The sequence below is a fragment of the Camelus ferus genome, chromosome 20, assembly GCF_009834535.1.
Source record: "Camelus ferus isolate YT-003-E chromosome 20, BCGSAC_Cfer_1.0, whole genome shotgun sequence".
NCBI classification, from domain to species: domain Eukaryota; kingdom Metazoa; phylum Chordata; class Mammalia; order Artiodactyla; family Camelidae; genus Camelus; species Camelus ferus.
Window position 1 is genome coordinate 33,350,550 of NC_045715.1, and position 26,248 is coordinate 33,376,797.

The window sequence follows — 26,248 nt, forward strand, 5'->3', positions numbered from 1 at the left end:
ACTGCAGAAGTCCATAGATACTTGAGTTCGAAGCCCAATACCAGTCTGGCGCTCAGGGTTGCAGAGATGAAGTTGGTATTTTGAAGGTTTTATGGTCTGAAAATTCAAGAAGAGTAACAGGAACAAGTCTTAGAAAAATGCCCAGAATTCCTGATTCACAGCTGCTGGCTTCACAGCAGGTGTTGGTTGAAGACTCCTACCTGGCTTTATGGAGGGTAGATGAGTAATAGATGATTTCCCCCTATGTTTGTAGTTTTCAAGATTGAAAGGAATGAAGTAACTCATTACCTAGAGGATGGGTTGGGTCGAAACATGTCAAACCAAAGATTAGGATCCATCACACACTAGCTGACTGTACCCCATGGAAAGAGGCTTGGCATTTCTCATTCCAACCCTTGAGACTCATGCAGGCGCAACTGTAGCTCTAACTGCCATATTTCACGGTGCTGAGTGCCATTTTCCCTGGACAATGTTAAAATCCCAAGTGGCCAATGTGCAGACGTTATTTTCATCCTTCTTTATTGCTGTTTCAGTTGAGGTTCAAGTACCACTGTCTAAAACGATCTTGGAATTTAGAAGTCACCCTAGACTGCTTTCAATCCAAGTTAACTCCTGACTGTTTTCCTTTCTGAATGTTTATGAACTCTATACCTGGATTTCTCTATCTCATTACTATGTTAGTGGTTTCATTGCACCTTGCTTAGATTATTAAACATTTCAAGTACTTGGACAAAATTACTGCTCAACCTTTTTTTATTTTTAAAGGATTTCCTGCTAGACTGTTGATGGCTTTAATGAGTTATACCTTGATTTGAATATTTTAAACATTGAAGTATAGTTGATTTACAATGTTGTGTTAGTTTTGGGTGTACAGCTTAGTGATTCAGTTACACATATATGTGTGTGTATGTGTGTGTATATATATATATATACATATATTCTTTTTCATTTTAGGTTATTACAAGCTATTGACTATAGTTCCCTATCTTATACAGTAGGGCATTGTTTATTCTGTATATAGTAGTTTGAACACTGCTCAACTTTTAATAAATAAAATGGCTTAGTACATTGGTTCTTTTTTTAGTGCAGAACACTTCATTGTAACAGTGTAATAGTCTATAATTCACTGTAACTCTCCTATTTTTTCATTCTTGAAGACACCATACCTGTAGTTATTCTTTGTTCCCGTAGATGATGTCAGAATGAGAGCCGTTTGAGGGTTGATGTGATAAGAGATTGTCAGTGAGCATGTGTTTGAGACACTGACTATGTCTCTCTTGGTTATTGCTGTATTTCCAAAGCCTAGCACAAGACCGGTTACGTGGGTTGCATTTGATAGATATTTGAAGACTGAATAAATATTGACCTGGCCTAGATTCTTAGGGGATGCAGAAGAAAGGACGCATCGTGTCTTTTTTCTAAGATTTATTGTACTGGGGAAAAGATGTACATATGTATTACCAGGTAGTGTAGTTTAGTGCTAAATAGTTGAAACAAAATATATACAGTAATTATTGGAAGTTCTGTGCATTGATATCACCCTAGGTAAAAACTAGATGGTAGACTGACATTTGAAGTGCTTTGAAAAATGTGTGTGACCTGATCAGAATGAAGAAAAGTTTTGTACACTTGGATGGAAGAGCAGAAACAGACAAGTCAATGCATCAAAAGGCGTATTTGGGGGGTGGGTATCGCTCAGTGGCAGAGTGCATGCCTAGCATGCACGAGGTCCTGGATTCAATCCCCAATACCTCCATTAAAAACTTAAAAAAAAAATGTTTTTAAAGGCATATTTAACTCAGAATAATAGACTGTTGAAAACATTGGGGAAACTTTTTATAGAAGTCTAAGGAGATTTGCTTCCTTTTGTAACATGGGAAAAGAATTGATGTTTAGAGAGCTGGGAAATTATATGATCAAATATTGTTTTATGAAAACTACCTGAGATCACTGTGCAGGGTGATTTACAGAGCTGAGAAATTGATGACGGGAGAAAGAAGAGTGTAGTGACAATTTCCCTTTTAACTTTAGAGTAGCGGAAATAGGACAAAATGTTGGAATGTGGAGAGAGGAAAAAGCACTGTTGATGGTGAATTTCGTATGGAGGGCAAATCCAGAAAGCTTGTAGGTTTTAGGTCTACACTTGTTGGAGAGCACATGGAAGGTCATTTTTAAGAGAAGCAGTCCAGGTGCTTCTAAAATTCTGCTGTAAAATCAGAAGTCAGGAGTGTGTGGAGCTGAAAGGAGCAGTTGTGGAAATGCCTGGGAGGTGGGGGGACTGAGTTCTTGCATGGATTCCAAGGAGAAACCTGCTGCGAAATCTTATCCTGTTCCTCTGTACATAAGGTGCTCCCCCCGCCGCCCTGTTGTGTGACCTTGCTAAACATCCTTATTAATTCTAGTGGCTTTTTAAAAGATTCCTACAGATCTTTGTAAAGATCTTTTTTTTTTTTTTGTAAAAACAGATTATTTTATTCTGCAAATAAAGAAATTTCTACCTTTCTAATCTATATGGCCTTAATTTTTTCCTCTTTATCTTACTGCATTAGCTGTAAACTTAAAACATGAGTGGTGCAAACTGACATCCTTCCCTTTTTCCTAATGATGGATTCCAGATTGAAAAGCACTACAATGATGTTTGCAGCTATAAAATAATATAAAGAGAAAGTATTCAAGCATTCACTACTAAGTGTAAGTTAGCTAGAGGACTTTGTAAGGTCTTCCTTGTTAAGGTGAAGGAGTTGCCTTCTAATTCCTGGTTTTCTGAAAACTGTTTACATTAAAGATGTTGAATTTTGTCAAGTGCATTTTTTTGCACTTGATACATTTATTTTATTAATATAGTAGATCACATTGATTGATTTTTGAATGTCAAAACCACCTTTTATTCCTGGGAGAACATCACTTTCTCATGGTGAATAAGCTTGTGTGTTACATCTATGTATGAAGAACAATAGTCCATAGTTTTCTTGTGATGTCTTTGTCTGGCTTTGGTGTAGCGTAACACAAGCCTGAGTTGGGAGAGATTTCTCTTGTTTCCAGTCATGATATAAATAAAAATGTCTTGAAATGGTACTCTATACATGGTAGACATATATGGGTGTATAATATACATTATAATTCTGTGCGATTTAACTCAGTCTCTCTTCTAGTCCACAGTCTCTAAAGTCATTTCTTGCTTCTAATCTTGCTCCCTTACAATATCCATCTCATCATCTCTCTTCTTCAGTGTGCGCTCCTGGCTGCTGTCTTGCAATAATATCGCAACTCTTTACTTGCCCTAGAGGGCACCCTGTGACTCAGTTTCCTCCTAACTCTCCAACCCCTTTTTAAAATTAACCTGACCTTGCTCACTCTGCTCCAGCCATTCTAGGCATCTTGCCTTTCCTCAAATATGCCGAATTTATTTCCATCCTAACAATTTTGTACTCACCCTTTTCTTCACCTGAAAGTTTTCCCGATCAAATCATTGTGTTGGTTCTTTTCTCACTTCCATTGTGTTTTCCATCCAAAGCCATCACCTGAGAGAGGCTTTACCTGACTTTCCTATTTAAATAAACATTTCTGCCTCCCAGCTGACCCTTGTCATTCTCTGTTCTCTTGCTCATTTTAGTTGATTGCCTTATCACTTCCAAATTATATGAAGTATTTCTTTGTGAAAGAGTTTTCTTTCTCTCACTTCTGTTAGACTGTGAACCCCATGAAGTCTGAAACTGTCTTGTTTATCACTCTATTTCAAAGTATCTAATTAAATTTCTGAGCCATAACTGTTTTCAGTAGACAGCTGTTGAATGCATGAATGAATTATTATGCATTGTGGTGATTACTCTGGAAAGTGCAGGGAGCTATGGGAGAGAATGAGGAGAGTTCTTCAGGTTATTTACCCAAAGGAATCTCTTGGATGAAATGACATCGAATGAGAAGGAGCTATTCTAGCAAATAATTATTATTCTAGCAAACAAAAGAATAATAAGCAAATAAAGAGAGGTGACTCTTTTAGACAAAGCTAATAGCAAACAAAATGCCCTGAGGTAAGAAAAATCTTGAGGTGCTTGAAAAAATTTAATGAGATCATTGTACCTGGAGCATAAGAAATAAGGCGGAGAATGAAATGAAGTGAGATTAGGCAGCAAAGTATAAGAAAGATTATTCAGCCCCTGGCAGATAAGTTTAAGAGTATGAATATGATCTTAAGTACTTGAGAAGTCTATGGAAAGGTTTTGAAAGTTGACTAATCAGGAGGTCTGTCACTGTAGAGAAGAAGAAATGTGCAGCCACACGGCATCAGGGTGCTGTGTTGGTGGCCCTGGACCTCTCCCGGCTCTCGCTTGGCCTCGTGGCTACTGCCTTCCTTGAAATGATGAGTGAAGCTTGACACTGGCTAAGCCTGTGAGTCTGATGTGACAACCCCATTGTTTGTAGGATCTGAGACGTCCATGAAAAATACAAAATCAAACATTTAGTCATGGAATAGAGGAATTGAAACTTGATGGGTCGGGGGACAGAGGTAAGGAATCTCAGAAAGAGCAACCAGATAATCTGGAGAAAAAGTATGAAGTGTCATGGAGCCAAGGAAAAAAGGATTTTTTTTAATGCACTTTTTATTTTGGAGTATTTTCAGGTTTACAGAAATTTTGCTAGGCTAGTACAGAGAAGTCCCAGTTTTAGTTCCCCCTAATGTTACCATCTAACATCACCCTGATACATTTGTCAAGACTAAGAAACAACATTACTATTAAAAATACCCCAGACTCTATCCAGATATCGCCATTTTTTTTTCCCCATTAATGACCTCCTGCTGTTCCTGGATACGATGCAGGGGACCACATGGCCTGACTCCTTATTCTCCTCTAGTCTGTAGCGGTTTCTCAGAATCTTGCTCACGATTTTGACAGTTTTGAGGAGTGCTGGTCAGGGTATTTTGTAGATTAGTCCTCAACTTAAGTTTGCCTGCGGTTTTATCTCATAATGAGACTGGGGTTGCAAGTTTTTAGAAGGAGTACCACAGACGTGAGATGCTATTCTAATCTCATCATATACAGGGGTTCATGGAGCTATGTGACTGGTTCCTGGTGATATTACCTTTGATCACCTGGTTAAGACGGCAGTTGACCAGATTTCTCCACTGTCAAGTTACGACGGTTCTCTTTCCATAGCTTACTCTCTGGAAGTGAATCTCTAAGCCCAGACTCAAAAGGGAGGGGACTAAGTTCTATCTCCTAGGGGAAGAGTATCTCCATATATTATTTTGAATTCTTCTTCAGGGAAGATTTGGCTAAAAGAAGAGAGGCTTAAAAAAGAATATGTGGCCATATACTACTGTGCAGTTTATGCAGGTGAAGAATCAAAAATCTTCATTGATTTTGGCAAAATGAAGATTGAGGTTGCCTTAGGAAGAACAATTTGAATTTAATTGTAGGGACAGGAGCCAGATCAGTGGGTAGAACGGTGAACGAGAGAGGACAAATTAAAGACAGCACATGTGGACACTTCTTGGAAGGTGCTTAGTTGTAAGTGGCCCTAAGAATGAGGACTGTAGTCCAGGATTCATGTGACAATGATATTACATCCTGCTCTTTTTACACATTTTGTTCTAGGAACAATGTTCTCAATTTCTTTCTTCCTTTCTTCCTTCCTTCCTCCTTCTTCTTCCTTCCTTCCTCCTTCTTCTTCTTTCTTTCTTTCTTTCTTTCTTTCTTTCTTTCTTTCTTTCTTTCTTTCTTTCTTTCTTTCTTCTTTCTTCTTCTTCTTTCTTTCTTTCTTTTTTCTTTCTTTCTCTCTTTCTTTCTTTCTTTTCTTTCTTTCTCTCTTTCTTTCCTGTTTTTTTTTTTTTGGACCCAGCTCTTTCCCAGCACCAGGTTACCCTCCACCCAAGGGCTGCAAGGCATGGTTTTGAGAGATGGGGAAGGAGAAGGGAGACTGGGAGGAGGGAGAACCACCCTAGGCTGGCAGGCCAGCTGGTCCTGGGGGTTGTCTGTAGGAGCTGAAAAGTGAGTTCTCAATCAGACTCTGTTCCATTTCCCAGGCCTTGGGGCTTCCACGTTTTCTGGTTTAACTTCTCACCTCCTCCCCAGTCTTTTTTCTAAAATCGAGGTATAGTTGATGTACAATATTATATAAGTTTCGGGTATGCAACATAGTGATTCACTATTTTTAAGGGTTATACACCATTTATAGTTAGTATAGAATATTAGCTAGACCCCCTGTGCTGTACGGTATATCCTTGCAGCTTGTTTATTTTATACGTGGTTCTCAATTTCAGTTCCGGTTTCTAGTGAACTTCATTGTAAGAGACAACAACTTTAAGAGTCCTCAACTTGATTAAATTCATGAAATTGAAATCGCCCGATTTTTTATCAAAATCCAAAGTTGTTGTCATAGATGAGCTTATTTTTTAACCTTTTGTATGAAAAAAAAATAATCCTGTAAAATGAAAAGCAGATCGGGAGACAAAGACTTATTACTATTTGGAATCAAAGTGGTAGCTAACGTGTCTGTGATTTCCTCGTTAGCAAACGTCAAGTCCACGCAGGTGATGCAGCCCTCCTGCACGCAGCCCTGCTTTGTCTGTACTGGGCTTTTAATAAATTTTGTCCGAACACTTGCAGGCAGCCTTGCAATTATTCTTCACAAAAGGAACGTTACAGGTCCATTGTTTCTTCAGAGAATCACAGTTAGCATAGGTGTTGTCGTACTCACAACTGTTGGCTGGAATAAAAACAAAGAAATGAGTCACTTCATTATCATTTTCCTCCATGGCTGCAACACAAGTGGTAAATTCAGGGGGACTGAGGAGGAGGGAACTGAACAAACATGTTGGCATCACTACACTGGGATGGGCATTTCAGATCCTGAGGGACACATAAGGTCTCTGTGTTAAACTCACTGATGAATCCATCCCTCCTTTTAAAATGTGAGATTTTTGAAACGTTCCTGAAAGGAATGGACCCCCTTTCATCTCTCAGAAAACAGAATCAAATGAATTTAAATGAATCTCTCTAGAAATGCATGATCCGAAATGAGAGCCCCTTCCCATGGTTGTTTAAATGTAAACCTAATTTAAGGAAAATGAAGTCAAATGAAAATGTCAGGTCCTCAGTGATCCTAGTTATGTTCCTAGCGCTCAGTGGCCACTGTGTCCAGAGGCTACTTTACAAGCCAGTGCAAACATTGAACATTTCCGTTCAAGCAAAAAGTTACGCTGGACACTGATGCTCCAGACTCTAATGCCAGACTCTAAGAGATCGTTATGAGAAGAGGTGGGTGTAAAAGTGTAAAAACAAAAGGAGATTTCACTATGATTGCCGGGCATTTCCACTTGGATGTCCTTCCGTGGCCACACACTCAACAAATCCTCAAATCAAATTCATTATCCTACCCACGAGCTTGGCATTTCACTTGGTCTCCCTCCCCACCTCTCGACCCGATTCACCGGGTCTCAGAGAAATGGCAGTCCTAACCAAGTAAATAATTTAAACCAGGAACTAGGCATCGACCTGAACTCATTCCCCTCTGCCTTTCATCAGCATCCAACAAACACAGGTAACTGAGCTGGTAATTCTACTGCCTTCTCTCTCTCGTAACTGTCCATTTCTCTTTATTTGTTTTGCCCTAATGCAGTAAAGATATCAATTTTTTTTAAATAATTTTTAAATTTAACATTAAAAACAGTTTGTTTATTTATTATTTAATCATTTTATTTTGGCAGGGGGCAGGTAATTAAGTTTATTTATTTTTGGAGGAGGCCCTGGGAATTGAACCCAGGACCTTGTGCATGCTAAACCCTCCCCTTCTACATCTATTTGTTGTTGAACCCATGTTTTTCAACAGTCTCCAAGCTGGCTTCCTGTCCAGTTGTTTCTTCAGACTACTGCCAGGAGCTCTTTATAAAATACAGTTCTGAGTTCCTCACTCTTCTGTTTAAAATCTTTCCAATTGGCTGCTTATTACTAATAGGATAAATTCCAAACTCTTTAACAAATAGTATTCAGCAGAGGTGTAAGTATTATTTCCTTCAGCTGATTTCTGTAAGGCTTTAATATCATCAATATTCTGAATTATGGCGATGCAGTTCACCCAGAGAATGCTACAATTCAGTCAGGTGAATGCATTTGAGAGGTAAAAATCTCAGTTAATGGGTCAACTATATTGTTCATAATCATTGTAATAACATATGCCAACTAAAAAAAAGATGCCAACACTTTGTACCTCCATTCACAACACTGGAAATTAGATATTATATGACATTAATTTTACTCCTTTTTGCTAAAATATTTTTGAGGCTTCTGTGAGCTAATAACACTATCAGCAGATTCGAACTGACATTTTAAAAGTATGTAAAAGTTATTAGCAAACAAAAGGGCAAGTGGTTATTAAATTAAATGTGATGGTTCTAACTACACTATGGGGAAATGAAAGGATTTAGTATGATGAACTCATTGACTTATAAAGAATTAAAATACTTGATGTGCTTGTCCAGATTAAACTATTCTGTAGTCTCACACCCTTATATTTATACATATTTTCTCTTTTTAAAATGCCACCTTTGCTATAATGACATTAACTTTGATGAAAAGAAAAGTAATACTTAATGACAATGAATAATTTCCACAGAAACTTTTTCATATATGCCAACATGTAATGGGTTCAACACAGTCACAAATATACATTGATGGTAGCTGTTTCCTTAGGTTATATACAGTAACAGGCTTTTCATTGCAAATGATACATAAACTACTGAATGATGTAAAATTGTTGCTTAACTGCACCTCTGTTGAGTAATTTTTTTGTCTTTTGCGTGAAAGCGTTGCTTAAGTTGGTTACATTCAGAATATTTCCTAATTCTTAGTAATGTTGGGTAATTTTTTTGGTTTGTTTTTTGGTGGGGAGGTAATTAAGTTTATTTTGTTGATTTATTTGTTTAATGGAGGTACTGGGGATTGAACCTGGGACCTCGAGCATGCTAAGTATGCGCTCTACCGCTGAGTTACACCCTCCCCTGGGTCATTTTATTATACAAGCGAGTTAATGATTTCAAACTTACTGCATAGTCCATTGTCACAATGTTTGGGACAGCTGGCACATCGTGTTCCTTGTAGGTAAGGGACATATTGTCTGCCAATAATATTACCACTGAAATTTGAAATACAACATGTCAGACATCTTTCAGTTTGGTTTATGCTCCAAGGGAAGCATCCATCACCACATATGCCTGAATATTTATTCAATGTTTTTAATCATGTCAAATAACTGGAAAAAAAAAAAAACTAACATTCTCAAAGTATACTCAGAAAGCAATGCAAAGTAAGAGAAGAATTCATGCATCACCCACTTCCTTGACCATAATCTCCCAACCTGAGCCACTGAAATGGCATAAATAGGCTCTAAAGTTTTCAGAGTATATTTCAGCATACTTTTAATCTCCCAGTGAACGTGGTCAAACTGGTAAGGCCATGAACCCCAGTGCACTGGCTAGCGGTGAATATATTCCATAGAGAGACAAGAGACGCTCCTGGGGAAAGACGGCTGCAGTACGATGTGGAAATAGTAATGCTAAGTGCAATTTTATGTTTGAAAAGGAAAATATGATAATTTCTATACTACGAACCAGAGAAAGTAAAGCTCTGGGATAATTTTTTGGCTTCCAGGTTAGAGATGGTGATTGCCAAGTAATTTTTGGTGTGTTTTTAAGAGGTCGATGGGCTTTTGAATATCTAGAAGTTTTTTTGTATGTGTGTGAGATTTTTTGGGTTTACCAAAAATGGGAATGTTAGGGGGGAAAAAAGATCATTAACACTGATTTCCAGGGTATATTGATCTTACAGTGACTGGCCTGGCACCTCTTTGATGATGGTTATCCTATTGGTCATTACTCTCTGAAAATACAAGGCAAAATCTCACTCACACCACGCAACGTATCTGAATCTCGGTCTCTGTGTGGATTGTAGCTGTGTGTGTGGTGGCGCTCGGAAAATGATCCAACAGGCACAACAGTTCCTGAAGTTCTCCCCCCACCCCCGCCTCCTCCTCACATTGTTCACTCCGGCTCTCACGGCAGGTGCCTGGTTCCAGAGGCCTCCCCTCTCACAGCCAGGCAGTGAGTTTGGATATGTTCTTCCAGGACCATTCCGTTTTCCCCACTAAACCCCAGTAGGTGCTTATGGGAAATGACTCTGAACGTCCTACTTCTCAAAATGGAAGCCTACCTCACCTGGACTATTTACAGCCTCAAAATAAATCATATAGGAAGCTTGGTTTATGGGGGGGGGGGAACCTCTCACTCCAGTGGTAGGGACTTCCAAACATGAAAAATGAATTAAAGCTAACAGATATGTTGTGACTATTACTTTAGTATCTCCATAGGAATTTCTGTGAATCATTCAAACATATTGCTTGAGGGAGGGATATATTTTCTGCTATACATCAAAATCTCAATGGATGATTCCTTCAGAGTGTTTTGGTGTTAAGTTCTAAGAAGCAAAGACTTGAGATACTTAATTTTCTTGACAACCAGAAAAATATCAAGAGTCTCTTGAAACACCTTTGACATCCAAAATTTTATCAAGTCTTACTGGCGTAATGTAGGCATTTGGGGTTAAGCAGGTGTAGAACCATTTGAATATAAAGAGCTGGAATTATTAAAATGTCATTCCCCATTTGCCACCTCTCCTTGACGCATGACCTAGCCATCAAGCTTTCGCTTTCTAGTGTGTGAATTTATTGAGAACTGACAACACCCAACCGAGAGAAGCGTGCATGACATATACCCATGGAGCAACCCTGAGCTTCAGAAAAGGCAAATGAGCTAGAAGACAAAGCGTTTCAGACATGAGGAAAGAGAGCTTCAGAATATTGTATTTAGAACAGAGAAGTTGGTCTTCTTTCTAAGAAACTGATTGTGTCTCAAATTTAAAAAATTTTTCTTAAGTTTTATCCCTCCTCCCCTCTACTGAAATAGGCATTTTTTAAAAGTCTGGTTGGTCTATTATAGAAAAATTTTTAAATATTAAATTGCTGATGGCATTATTGACAGCAAACTTGAAGGAGATACTTACGCAGGACAATACTGGCAAACGTAGAAGTATTTCAGAATACGTTGATTGGGGCAGTAGGCTATTCCACATCCAACACGGAAAGATGAGTACCAAACAACCTACAAACCCATAAGTGGAGGTATGAGAGTGCATTAGAGAAGAAGAAAATATATTTTTAAAAAGCCAAATAGTAGGAAATACAAAGCTGAAAAGAATGTTACTGATATATTTTGTTTCCACATACCTTATGGATATATTTAGCTACATTACTGAATCAAAGTAAAATACCTTTTAAAATGCTGCATTTCCATGTACATTCACTGTTGTATCCACTTAGACTGTTAGAAAAATACAAAGTGTATTTCCCTACCAAAAGCCTACAGACTTTTGACAAATGATATTTCACAGCTGGAATAGCCACAAAATGCCAAGACTTCTCTTTACCCATTTGAGACCTCCCCCTCAGTTCAACATTGGCATCCAACAGAATTTGGAGAGGATTTCTTTTTTAGGGCATTTATGCCAGCAGGGTTCCCCTTACCTGGGTAAGATGTCCAACTACTGCTTTGGGACGCTTTGGCCCTACACCATAGGTAAAATCATTGATCTCATCATACCAGCTTTGGATTGCATTTGACCAGGAAGTGGGGCTACTTGACATAAAGAGATTCTCACCACATTGCCTCGTACCTAAGAAGAAAAAGATCATGCATGGGGAAAGAAGAAAAACAAATAAATAAATAAAGCAAAGTCCCTGGTCTTTAGACACAGTGCTCATAGTTTTGAACTGGATCAATACAGGAGAGTTTCTCATCATTTGTAAGCAGATGTACCTAGTACCTTGAGGCTGGCCTCAGCGTGCACAATTCTGAGTAGATGAAGCCTTCTTTCTTAACTATCTGCTCTCTCTAGATTCATTCATTTATGCTTTTCTTATTTATTTGTTTGTTTGTTTTTGTTTTTTGGGGGAGGTAATTTGATTTTTATTTAGTTATTTATTTTTAATGGAGGTACTGGGGATTGAACCCAGGACCTCATGCATGCTAAGCATATGCTTTACCACTGAGCTCTATCCTCCCCCTTCACTTTTCATTTCTCTTGAGTGTATGCCTCAGTAGCTCTCGCTTTATATTGTAAGCTTGCTAAAGGCCCAGCTCATCATCATTTCTCTCTTACTCTTGCCCACATTCACCAGAGATTTTTTAATATATGAAATAAATGTTTGAGATTGTTATTTGGTGTGGACATTGAAGAAAAAAATCTATACTCAGCCTTTAATTAAGAGCTGCAGGCATGAAGCAGGTGACACCACTGGGGAGAGTATTTTCAAAGACTGTGGGTCTTCCCTTAGTCAACAAAGACAAAAACCAAACAAACAAGAACATCACAGGCCAGATTCTCAAAGAATAAGGAAAGAGGTGCCTTGCAGCACAGAAAAATTTTGATATATTTTTCAAGCCTAGCGTTTCTATTTGGATGGCTTAAAATGTAACATCTATATGCTACTTAAAGGGAGTATAAACTACTCTTGGATAACTCCTTTAAGAGGGAAAGAAAGAAGCTAAAATTTTAACAGTAGACTGAGATCTTCAAGACCATTTGTATCAATCTTCTACTGAATACAGACATCCCTCTTTATAACTTCATTAAATTATAAAAACTATGAATATATATATAAATGTATATGTATAAATACGAATAACAATGCAGTCCTACTTTAAAACAGGTAAATTATTTACTATTTTCAAATTAGACTTGCCCACCCCTGTCATTTTTAATAATTTAAGTAAATATTTTATCTAAATTTAATATATATGATATTGTATCTCACTGTGTTTATGTTCTTGATGTAAAGGTCATTTTTGAGTCTGATGGAGTATTACATGTATTGTAGTCACCCAGAATAGACAAAAGACCTGACTGTTATCAAAAATTAAAAAGAAAATAATAGGAATGGATGCTAATGTTAAATATTTTTGAGTAAAATTCAGAAACGACTTGATAAAATTCAACATATTTTATAAATACAGAAACAAATACGTTTTAAGACACAATCATTTTCCCCCTGACAGTCAGTTTAACTCATGGTTACCATGGGGGAAGGGAGTGGGAAGGGATAAATTGGGAATTCGAGATGAGCAGCTACTAACTACTATATATGAAACAGATAGACAATACGTTTCTACTGTGTAACACAGGGAACTATACTCAACTTCTTGTAGTACCTTATAATGAAAAAGGATATGAAAAGGAATCTATATATGTATGTGTATGACTGAAACATGATGCTGTACACCAGAAATTGACACAGCATTGTAAACTGACTATACTTTGATAGTAAAAAAAGACAAAAAAAAATACAGAAAGGGATGGCACATGACTGCCTTGCTTAGGAGATGGTTAAGAGGCACAAATAAGATTCTGTGTGAGACAGTTTCTGTAAATTAAGTACAAGGTGGTGCTTCCCAGTTCTGTCATCCACGGAGATACTTTAACTTGAAAAGGCGGCATTAGAAGCAACGTTTATTCACAAAGATTTCTTAATGCACATCAGAAATGGTCCATATTTTCTTACTTGTTCATTTACTCAACAAATACATGTTAAATCACATACCGATTGTTCTGTCCTTGGCCTTACTGTGTTTGTACAGGCACTGATTTGCCCAGTTTTGGGCGTTTGCTGCTGCCTTGCTGTCCCATTGCTAAAACAAGAAGAGAAAAAAAAAAAAAGATATGTGCTCAAACTACAAAGGAGCATAAGCTTTATAACGAGACTGGTAGATTGATTTACGTCATTATAAAATTCCTGTACATGCATCTTCTGATTATCGCGATGATCAAAGATAGCTTTCTTGGTGTGCCGTTTCTGCTCCACAGAGAAATATGCATAGTATGTCTGTCCTAATTGAAAAATCTAAGATAGTTAATGGTCTATTTATGATGGCATAGCAACCACACCTAAAGATTTTTAGTAATAGTCTTACTCTGAATATTGATCAACAAGTGGAGGTACTGAGATTAGTTTTCCTATAATATGGAGCTGACATACTTCACTCCCAGTTGCTTTTTTTTTTCTCCCCAGTGAATACATTTGGGAGACATGTGGCTAAAAAGTGGGCTCTTATTGACCCTAAATGGCCTGGCACTGATCCTGAAGGGGAAAGGCCTTCTTGATCCTAGGTTAGGAGACAGAGTGAGCAGAAAGACATAATGGCCTCTCCCTGATGTCCAGAGATTTCATTGTAATTCTGCCTTCACAACTTACAGAGCCCTGTGAACTGGACAAGTTACTGAACGATTATAAAACAAATCTAAGAATTTCTGCCCCGTCCTAGGGAGCCCAGGAAGCTTAAGCTTGGGACCCCTCACTTGCACAAGCCCTTCTGGGGTTATGACAGGGGACCCCTCAGAGGATGTTTGGCCATTTGGGGGTGGGGGTGGGGGTGACATTTGCAGTGGTAAGATATTTTTGTCCTCTCTTCCTTAAAGTCAACAAAATTTAGATTTCCCCTGCTAGTAACATATCTCCTAGAAAAGGTCTAGGTCCCAAAGTGGCGCCCAGTGGGAAGGGATGTTAATGATGAGGGTGGTGATAATATTGGAGGTATGACTGCACTGAGGGACTGGGAAGAAGAGCTGCACGCAGCCCAGAGAACTTATTGGAAAGTTGTTTTGGATCCAAATCAACAGGAAAGGCCAGTGAAAGTATCTAAAAGTCAATTTGTTAGGGTCAGAGGGCACACTAACCTCAGGGCCAGGGTCTTATCCCAGGGTTTATAGAGAGGCTCTGAGGGCTCCACGGGCACCCCAAATTCTATACAGAATATATATATATATGTATATGTGTGTATATATATGTATATGCATATATGTATATACGTGTATATATGTATATATGTGCACTTAGAATATACATGTATATGTGTGTATATATATATGCATTTAGAATATATATGCATATAGATTGCATTTTTTTTTCTTCTAGGAGGAGAAATTCCCCTTAACAAATATGGTAAACTCTGAAATGGGCATGATAAAGAATAGATTCTGATAGATCATACTTCTCTAGCAAATAGAACATTGAACAAAAGGAGGAAATACAATTTATAAGCTAACATAGAATGTGGAATTTTTTAAAAAAGGATTTCTTCCCTGTCCATAACACAGCTCAAATGAAACAACCAAACAGAGACAGAACTTCCTAAACCCCAAAGTTAAGAAATGTCATTTCCCAGGTGACAGCCCTTATCGCAGCGGGCTCAAGCCACTTTCCTGGTGTTACTGCTTCTTACCATTTTGAGCATGTTACTGGCAGGTGGAGAGACCGTCCTCCTTAGGTCATTGTGTTTGTCTACAATCTTGATTTGGACTTCCTTGTGGGCGGTTGACAATGTGCCAAAAGCTGGATCCTATGGGAAAGTCAAATTAGAATTATTTTTTCAAAGATTTGAGACGTGCATATAAGAATGAGTAAGTTCATTCAAGAGAACAAAGATTACTTTGAAAAGCATTCAGTTCAAGCTGATGTTATTTGTTAAGCATTGCCAGAGAATCTGAGCCCAAACTATGACTTTCGAATGAGAAAGAGATGGTGTTACACTTTGAGAGTGGGGATGTAATTCATGGCACGATGATTAAAAACACCCCTAGGGCCACAAGTACCAATTTCTAGTATCAAGAGACATCTGCATGTGATTTTTCTAGACATATGAGTGGAAACATAATGACAGTTACAAGATAGGAACCACCAAGTCAGGCTCATTCATATTGAACCGGGCTGCAGAAAGAGATGCTAACAACACAGGCAGGTGACTCCTTTTAGACTTTAAGGGGAACTTTGTTCTGACGTGGTGTCTGTTTAGAGCAAGAATGTAGATGCCTAGTCCAAGTGCATCCAATGCTCCAGTAAGTGATTCCACCTATTACAGAGCAGATTTTTGGGGTCACTCAAAAGACAGTTTTACAACATTAAACAAATCTCTGAGGCAATTTGGAGGGAGCAAAGCCTTCCAGTTAATGAACTCTTGCTGACTTTGTCCTTTCCAGGAACAGAAATGTGACTGATGCTTTTGGTGTATCTTTGTGTGTGTGTGTATGTGTGTGTGTGTGTATGTGTGTGTGTGTGTGTGTGTGTGTGTCGGGGGTGACGAGTCCTAAACCTGGAGGTGGAGTAGGGTGTGTGAATAATTCCCACCAGGTTTAAGCAATTTGATGACCTAAATTTACAGAAGAGTCTGATGTTATATGAACTTGAGTCAAGTTTTGAAGTGTAAGTCTAAACAGGGTCCCTTATTGATTCTTCCCCTGACAATCTGGGATAATTTATTCTTTCCTTCTTCAATACTGAGTCCCTCAAAGATCTGAAAAGGCTGGGAACATAGGTCTGACCACATTTTATTGCCACTGGCTCATTCTGCGTCCATGTTCCTGGGATTATTAAAGTGAAGCAGCATATTGGAAATAATTAGAATATTTTATCTTCCATATACTAATTGTAAGATTATGAGAAAAATCCAAATAGTTAACTATCTTAAGAAAATACTGTCTTTTAAAAAAATTGAAACAATAAGTGTAATTATTCTCACACAGTAACAATCAAATGAGGAAGTTTTGCTAATTTGAGATTATATAAGTGTATTGTTAATTTTCTGGGTGGAATCACACTGAAATGGATTAAATGAAAGTAAATTGGCGGGGAAGGCATAGCCCAAATGGTAGAGCACATGCTTAGCATGCTGCAGGCCCTGGGTTCAAGCCCCAGGACCTCCTCTAAAAATAAATAAATAAATAAATAAATAAATAAATAAATAAATAAATAAATAAATAAATAAATAATCAAATTACCTCCCTCCCCCACCCCCCACAAAACACTTGGGGAAAAAAACCAGAAAAAAATGCTCCTTAAAAAAAAAAGTAAATCAGAAAAGATCTTGGGGCAGGAGAAGTTTCATTAGCTTTTAAACCCATAGACCAGTGCTGTCAATAGAAATATAACTAAGGCATTACACATAATTTTAATTTTTCGTGGCCACTTAAGAAAATGAATATTAAATCAATATATATAATATAATCTTTAATATAATCAAAATGTTGTTTTTATCATGCAATCAATATTAAAATTATTGAGATTTTTTAACCTCCTTTTTTTTTACCCAAATCTTTTAGGTATGCTTTGCATTGTATTTATGAAGATCTCAACTCAGACTGTCCATATATCCAGTGTTCAATATCCCCATGTGGCTAGAAGCTACCATATTGGTTGTCACAGCCTTTGACTTAATTAAGTACTTTGAGCAACTAGGGAGTACTTTGTGATGTACCAGGCACTTCAGCATTCTTTGCTTTCAAAAATTGACTCCGTAGCTAGTGATCCCTTAAAGCTCCTTGAATTGTTCTGAAGAGATTTTTAACTTTGATCATACCTGTCCATTTGCAAGAAAGAACGGAAGCCACACAGCCACCAGGAACAGCCACAGTGTGAAGGATGCCATTGCTGAGAAAAAAACAAAGGGAACATGGACCTGCATTGGAATGTTTAGTGCATGAAGTTCTGGGGAACACAGAGAAAAAACACAATAAAACGATGTGAGGATCTCAGTTACACCAAATCCATGAGTAATATAGCAAGAGAGACCTGGTCCTAAGGTGCCAGTAGAATGACGATGGATTCAGCCCCACACATGAGCCTCCAATGGGGACAATGAAGAACAATCAGAAGCACTTGACTGAAGGTCTTGAAGCTCACCTGTAGATGCTGGAGATATCCTACTCAGCTCCACCCTAGACCTGCAATTTGTTGTTAAAGCTACACCCCGGGTTCTAGGAATGGCTTCTTCACTGTTGCCCATTCAGGAGGAGTGGTAGCTCCCAAATGTGACTGACTAGGGTAGAGCTGCATTTGTCCTAGCTGGTTTCCTTAGACCCTGCTTAATCCTTTATAAATATCCCGCTATTAACATCTCCTCAAATTACCAGTTAGCATGAGCCATTTCTTTCCATCCAGAGCTCTGGCTCATGTACTTGTGTTCCTAGAACCGTAGGAAGTAAGTGCTTTTCTTTAATACCTTCAACCACTCTCCTCAACGCCGCCCATGCAGCCAGTGTCCCCATTCATTCCCACTCAGACCTTTCTCATTATTACGATACATCAGATTCCAAAAAAGGCAACACTCTCCTTCTGGATCTAAAAATAGAATGTATGTGTCTCACATTTAAGGGTATTACCAACCCAGTCTGTATTAATATCCTCAATATGTTCACATCCTTTGCCCCACTAATTCAATTTGTCGTAATTCCAAGGAAATAATAATGTATACTGGAAAGGCTTCAGGCATAAATTTTTCATCATATTAATATTTATAATGGTAAAACATTGTAATGAATTACACGCTCAATACTAGGGAGATAAAATGTCTAAATAAATTCAAGTATATCCTCTTGTTAGAAAATGTTAGACATAAAAATTATATTTTTGATGGTTTGGAAACAAGGAAAATGTTTATGCTTCAAAAGTTAAGTTAAAAATAAAAGCAGAACATCAAAAGTTAAATTAAAAAAAAAAAAAGCAGAACATCAAATAGTACATGGGAGATCCTTAGCCCCCTCTTAGGATGAATGTTTGTGCCCTTCCAAAATTTATATGTTGAAGCCTGAACCCTGCAGTATGGCTATATTTGCATCAGGGCCTCTAAATAAGTAATTAAAGTTAAATGAGGTTCTAAGAATGGGTTCTGATTCAATAGGATTAGTGCTCATTTAAGCAGAGACATCAAATCCTATTCCCACTCTCTCTCTCCAACCTAAACTTCGGCAAGTGCTACTGTCATAAAGGAAGAGAACGCAGTACGGGTTAGGTAGGCAGCCTGGGGTTTTGTTGTTGTCATTGCTAATGCTGTTTACCCAGCGCATCTTCAACCAGCTCTAGGAAACTGAAAATCATCATTTGTCAAGTTAGAATATGGTGACGGAGGTCACCTCATAGAGCTCTTGTGAGATTTGAGGAGATAAGTACTGTCAAAGCAATTCGAAAACATTAAAAAAAAAATTACCATATACTAGGACATACGAGTCCTAGCATTGCTGTTACTATTATTATTATTATTATTATTTGGGAGGCTTACTTCCTTAGCAGAAATCTCTCAGTTCTTAGCCCTTCAGAGCCTGGCTCTGCTGAAGACGGCCACCTGGCCCAGATCACGCTTCTTTCCTAGACCCCCTCATCCTATGTCTGTGGACATAGGATGGAAGTTGGAAGGTATAAAGGCCTGACCTCTTGGCTCCAACTCGAGACAACGCTAACACATCATCTCAGCTTCAGAATGACTCTGAAGTAGCTGACTGGCTGAAGCCTCCAATGGGACTACACCACACCTCCACCCACTCATGCTTCCCCCAGCTCCCCTCCAAAAGAACTGATCCCAAGTGAGTTTCTTAATGTAACTTCCTGTGGCTCAGATTCTGTTGCCTGGAGAACCCAGTCCGTGACATCATTCATAAGATAATCTTTTTCTTTTTTTCCTTGTAGCTCTAGTCAGGGTAGGCTCCTTACTCAGACCTTCTTTATCCTTTGATCTTATGCCGTTTGTTTATGCCCTTGATCATGTTAATCCTCAAACCTGGATTCTAGCCACATCCTACAAGAACATTTCTAAGTCTCTTTCCTCAAAGAAACTCACAACTTAACTCCAAACATACTGATCTTGTCACTGAATGGGAACCTTTAAAGCTCACCTTGTAAGCTTTGGATTACATTCAGTTTTTCTAATTCAGGTGCAAGATCTTACTGCTCTCTGTTTCTTCATGTACCTTTGACTTTTCCCCGTAACTAGAGAGTGCATGTGGAAAGGGCAGACTACCATGTCCACATTATTTTAAACGCCTTATGGCCAAAGATGCTCATCCTTCGGTGCTCAGTGGTCAAGCTGAGGGGGCTTCTATGATTCTTTCTTAGATTAGTGTCCTTTGGCACGCATGCCCCTCAGGCAACGGCCTCCAGTGGGCCTCCTGGAGAATTTGAGAGCAAAAGAAAAAAAAAATCCTTCTTTTTTGGCAAATTATGACAACCAGGTATTATTCTTTCCTTTAACATTCATTCATCAAGCTTTGCATCCTCTGTCCAGGATAGCACGCTAGGTATCACTGAACACTATCAGGTTAACGACACATGACCGCGTCCACCCTTGGAGTCTCAGCGTATCTTTAGGGGAGCCCATCATTTAAAAGCCCAGATTGTGAGAGTGTTGCACTTTTCCATGTGTGCAAAAGTGGAAGGTCGAGTTTTATTTTCTTTCGCCCTGGCCCATTCTTATGCTTTTGGAGGAGGATAGGAAGGAGTCTAGCATATTACAGAGCTCTGGAAGTAAATATGTCGAATGAAGTAACTACGATAAAAGTCCATCATCAGCTGTAAGACCGCCCCACTTAGCGCCACTCCGCCCCTCTTCCCCAGGGGCCGCCTCAAGTAGCAGGTGCAGGTTGGACATGGTTTATTTGCGGTTCCGTTTGGTAGAGTCACACAGAAAGCGTAAGAAAGAATTAGGAGAAACAGCTTCTTCTTCCTGTGGTCCACTTGCATGCAGACAATTTCTGAATGTGTGTAATTATGGATTTCCTCTGCTGTTTCCTTGGGGACCAACTTTAGGTTCCTTTTACTTCTTTTCCCTTCAAAGAGTTATTCTGCTGCTGTGTAAGTCACCAAGCCTCTCCTTATATGATTTTCCATTCTGCCTTTTGGGATTTTTCCTTTTTAAAGAGGTTAGTAATTTCTCCTAAGTGTGACTAGAGAAAAGCTAAATCCAGAGATTTCGAAGATTTACAATCCCAAGTGTTGGTCATTTACTAGGGTCTAATTACAGAGAGCAGAGCAAATTGTGTCTTTTTGAACTCTAAATTATATGATGCAATTAAACTGTAACATGTGGCCTCTCCTTCACACTGATGTCAGGACCCCCACTAAGTCTGAAACCCTCCCTTGGAAAAGAAAATAAATTATTTTCTCCAATGACATGGTATCAATGCTTATTCATAGATAAAAAACATATATTTATAAAAATTACACCAGCGTTCCTTGTCTTAAAAGTCCAATTTGTGAAAATAAGGATTTTCAAGTTATAAATGAAGGAGAACTTGCTTAGTTCTTAAGAGGATAATTCATAAAGGGTCCATTTTTAAAGGAAGCTTTTAGTAGTAATAATAATAATAATAATAATAATAATAATAATAATAATAATAATAATAATAATAATAATAAAGAAGAAGAAGGAGAATGAGAAGGAGAAGGGGAAGGGAATAGGAAGGAAGAAGGAGAAGGAGAAGAAGAAGGCAGGCTTCCTATTTCACGCCAACATGAACTCTGAAAGAAGGATAGAAGGGAATAGTGGCTTCCAAGATAGAATGAAAAAGATAATGAGAAAATCTGAGGGCAAGTAAGTCTTTCACGACTTCCATTGTGTGTGTGTGTGTGTTTGTGTGTGTGTGTGTGTGTGTGTGGTGGGTGAGTGGGTGAGAAGTGGAGGGAGGGGATGCATCCTGGGGCAGTGGCTGGCCTGATCGTTTTGTGACTTTGAGTTCTAGCTCTTGCCTCAAGATAATCATTGCTTCCCCTTTATTGCAAAATTCTGCAGCAACAGAGCTAGCCACCTGTCCTGGCTCCGTACATCAGCAAGATAGCATCAGGGAAACATAAAACCGTCATCTGACGTGAAGACGTATGTGGAGTGTTCTACACTGCTGCCAAAGTCGTACATCCATCCCATCCCACCCCCTAGGGTTATGTGAGTGTAAATTAGTGTGACTACTTCCTCCTGATGCTGTTTCTTCTTAAAGTGAACCTAAGGAGTGGTAACAAATGGAAGTGATTCTGGGATTGACTCCTAACCCAGATAAGGATGATAGTAAGTCATGTTTAGGCCCATTTCACAAATGAAATGCAAAAATCCAAAAACTAACTCACCAATTTAAAAAATGCATTTAAATTATTATGATCGAGTAAAGTTTACATCAGGGCCACAAGGATAATTTATAACTGGAAAATTTTTTTGGTCAAGTTCGTCACATTCACGGACTAAAGAAAAATCATGCAGCAAAAAATACACTATTAAATTCAGTCCCTACTTACAGCCAGAAAAATGAACAGAGGAGAATAGAAGAGATTGTTAAATTGGTAATAACAATATACTAAATATCTATAGCAAATATTATAGTTATTAGAGAAACTCTAAGTTTATTGAGAACAAGAGAAGAATGACTGATGTTACCACTGTTGTTCAAAATGGTATTGGAGAGATGCTGATCAAAGGCATGAGAAAAGAAAAAATATATCTGCAAGCTTTGTAAGAAAAGAGGTAACACTGTTATTATTTTCAAATGATATGGTCATCTGTCCAGAGAATACGCCACAATCAACAAGTTTGCTAGATGCAATATCAAGCAACAGAAAGCACCATTGACCTATTGGCAACACTCAACTAGTAAGATTGGGCCTGTTTTTCTCAGGGAGTTAGAATGTTATTAAAAAAAAAATGAAAAGGTACCACGCAAAATAGTAACAACAACTATGAAGAATTTCTGAAATTATCAAGAGGAAAAATTTCTTCTTAGAGAAAACTTTACAACTCTAGAAAAGATCATAAAAGATCTGCATAAATTGAGAGATTTCCATGTTCTCAAATAGTATACGTTAATACAATAAAGATGTCTGCTCTAATTAAACTAATATGAAAATTCTTTATAATTCTAATAAGAAATTCTGGTTGGCCCATGAATAACTAACTAAACCTTTTACTAGAAGAATTAATTTGGATATCTTTTCATATTAGTTATTAAGATAGACTCCAAACTTTTGTTCACAAAAATTTGATATTATTGTAGGAACAGACGAATGGACCAATGATGGACCAGTGGAGGTTAATAGAATATTTAAGAGATAGACCAAACAATATAACATTTAAAAAAAAAACATAAAAGGAAGAGCAGATTATCTAGCATATGGTGTTGGGGAACTAGTTCACTATAAGGAGGAAAATAAAACCAGATCCTTTTTAAATGTTACCTAAAGATGAATGTAGAGGGATTACATTCATAAATAGAGAAGATGATTTACAGGCAACTTTTCACATACTCCCTCTGCCCTAGGTGAGCCACAGGCAATCATGCCATTGTATGGTGATGCTTCATTTGTATGCAGCACTGTGTTACTCTTCACAGGCTCATTTAAAACTTGCAACAATCTAGGTAGTAGATAATGTTACTCAACACCCCTGTTTACAAGTGGGCAGTCCCAGGATCAGAGATTTAACAATGCCATACACTTGCAAGCAGAAGAACTGGGGGATAAGCCCAGTGCAGACATTTTGGTCTCAAAGCCCTCACTCCTGAAAAAAAGGAATGGAAATGTTTTACAGGATTAAAGAGACTAGAAAAGATGCCATTAATAGCATTAACACACGTGGGTGTAATGTATGCATTACAGTGACAGATGTTTATATACTAATCACAGGTCAGAAAAGTATCTGATGCAATATTTTACAATGTAATCTAACGTGATAGTTAATCTTCATTGTAATCAACTTCTTTCATCTCACCCCTTGTCTGCGAGAAGAAAGCAGCCTGTGATACTATTTGAGTTTGCAGAACCTTCAGACGTCATCATGCAGAAAGCTTGTAAAGATAACTGAGTAATAAACGCCACCTTGACAGTTCCTGGAAAGCATTTTCTTTTCTTTCCAAGGATGAATTATCTTCCCTTTACTTGAATTTCCTAAACAACATCACTAGAATGCTTAGCAGTATCTGATTTAAATATTACTTGAGTTCTGACCTCCTCCTTGGCCTTTATCTCTTCCAAGTCTGAGCTCCATTCAAGGGCCCCATCGTTACAGAGGAGCTCCCGGGCTTAAAAAGTTAGTCATCAGTTTAAACTCCTCCGATTCTCCTCCAGAGGTCTGGTCATACAGGCGGTCATTCTAGCTTTGGGTTTTAACTAGCAGAAGAAGCAACACCACATCTCCTGTGGCAACAGGGTAAGTCTTCCCTAAGGTTCCTGGATGACAGCCATACAGGAGAAAAACATTAATAAAATATTTTGAAGTAAAATCATCCTCCTGTGATGTAAATAACTCCTTACATGCTGTCAGTAGGTAGTTATGTGGTCTCTTAAGATCTGTTTATCCGGGACCACTTCTTATTGTTAAGGATTGGTAAAATCCTTATGCAGAAATTGCTTTCTTCCATAAAACATACACAGCAGATATTATACTTCAATTACTTATATAAATGTAAATGCCTGAGTAGATTGTCTTTTGATGGAAGCACTTCTAAAACTCTTTAATTTTTTTCCTTTTTGACTTGAATGCATTTTATGGGGGAAATTTTATCTAATGTTGATAATCTTTAGAATACTTTTTTGTCTCAAGGTCAATGCTATTATTTTGTTTCGGTGGATTTAAAACTATTAACAATAGCTTCCCATACTTATTTTAATAATGTCTATATTAACACATATGCATATATGTTAATATTAATAAAGTCATTAAGATAAAGTATGAACTCACATGTAACCATAGTTTTTCATTTTTATATTAAAGGAAATTCTAGTATAATTGTTTCCAAAAGTCATAGACATGGGAATTAATTATATTACTTATTTTAGAATGAAAAGTTTAAAAAAATCTTTTAAATATTAAATTGGATAAAAGTGCTTTTTTGCTAAGAATAGAGCTATATGTTACTTTCTTAGCTTAAAAAGAGTGTAACAACTTAATATCATTATTCTCAATAAAAGTTGTCAACAGATATTTGAAAACCACAGTCATTTACTACGTATCATTTTACCACTGACAAGGCGTAAGTACATTGGTGTCATAAAATGTTCACTTTAAAGTAAAGACGTTATCACTTACTGTTGGATGTCAGGGCAGGATGAAGTAATCTGCTTTATCTGCGGGAAGAAGAAAGGTGGAGAGGTATATATACATTATACCTATTTCCTGCTTTGGCAAATTCTGGTTGTGCAAGTAAATCTAAGTCAACAAGGTTTGAAACCGGATTTGTCATAATAGCAGTAGTCTCAAATTTCATTGCTGCTTGTCTAACCGAACTTTTGACATTATCTTGTGATTCTCTACGTGGCTTTTAAAAACAGATTGCTCTTTCAAATGTAGCCATTTAGCTATTGTGCTTTTATTCTTTGGAACTCATATACTGTTACAATTTATCCACATTTTTGTCAATCTGTACTTTGACAATTCTTAACCAAATTATGCTCATTACAACATTAGAGTTTTCAAGATTATTTCTCTCTGTAGAGCTAAGTGTATCACTTTTGTAAACTCTAGAGAATACAGTGTTTTCTTACAGAGATCTAAAATACCCATTAGTAATCAGTTGGACTTGATGGCTTGGGAGAACAATCTTTATCTTTGTAAATGCAAGGTCACAGTGTCTTTCAAAACAGAATGTCGAAAGACCTCATAACTCATTGGTATTCTCCTGATATTAACATTTACTTTCTAGTTGTATGAAATTCAACATAGCATTGATCTATATTACATACTAAATTATCATCATGTGGTTCTGTTCAGCTATGAAAGGCTTTATTTCATTATTCTAGGCTTGCTTCCACACCTCACCTTCAAAAATGAAATGTGTTGTACTAATAAGTCAGATTTCTTTGTCTCTGAAATGTAAGGATTTCAAGTACTGAGTTTTTTTTAATCAATGAGGAAGTGTAAATTAATAAATCGCAAGTGGCACATACATAGCACTGGCAGGTAGTTCTGGCTGCCCACACAAGCCTATGGATTGCACAGTGTGGTATGTAGCTCAGTAATTTTGGTTCATTTTCACGTTTATACTAGCTTTATTGGGTTTTTGACAAAAAAGAACTAAAACAGGCCAGTGTCTGATCAACAGTCACATCATTTAATTACAGTTTATCAATAAGTTAAATAATTAGATACTACTCTGAATGTTCTTTATAAGAGAGTTTAGAACTCAGGATAAATTTGACCGCACCAAAAGCAAAACAAAACAAAAAAACCCAGAAAATACTACTAACCATTCAGATGCAGTGTCTCCAGCTAACCCCTAAAATGTATTTTACCCCATATGTATATGAAATCAGAGCTGTCAATAAGCTGAATCAACCACCTGGATAAAATCGCCTTGGAATCACCATCTATGCAAACATTTTTCTCTGGAGGATGTGTTTCATCGGC

The 26,248-nt window shown here is 37.7% G+C and overlaps 1 protein-coding gene and 1 long non-coding RNA gene across 2 annotated transcripts in view; one reads left to right on the forward strand and one right to left on the reverse strand.

The window, feature by feature from the left end:
• The window catches only part of LOC116658311, a 109,072-nt gene that overhangs the window by 77,812 nt on the left and 5,012 nt on the right, over positions 1 to 26,248 (forward strand). The window lies entirely within an intron of this gene.
• LOC102523784 (cysteine-rich secretory protein 3) lies at positions 4,584 to 25,015 on the reverse strand. Its single transcript, XM_032463229.1, has 8 exons — positions 24,932 to 25,015; positions 17,456 to 17,526; positions 15,326 to 15,442; positions 13,648 to 13,735; positions 11,575 to 11,723; positions 11,055 to 11,152; positions 9,044 to 9,132; positions 4,584 to 6,708 (listed from the first exon to the last, which is right to left on the reverse strand). The coding sequence occupies exons 2-8, from the start codon at positions 17,522 to 17,524 to the stop codon at positions 6,581 to 6,583; spliced, it is 738 nt and encodes a 245-aa protein (XP_032319120.1). The 5' UTR covers positions 17,525 to 17,526; positions 24,932 to 25,015; the 3' UTR covers positions 4,584 to 6,580.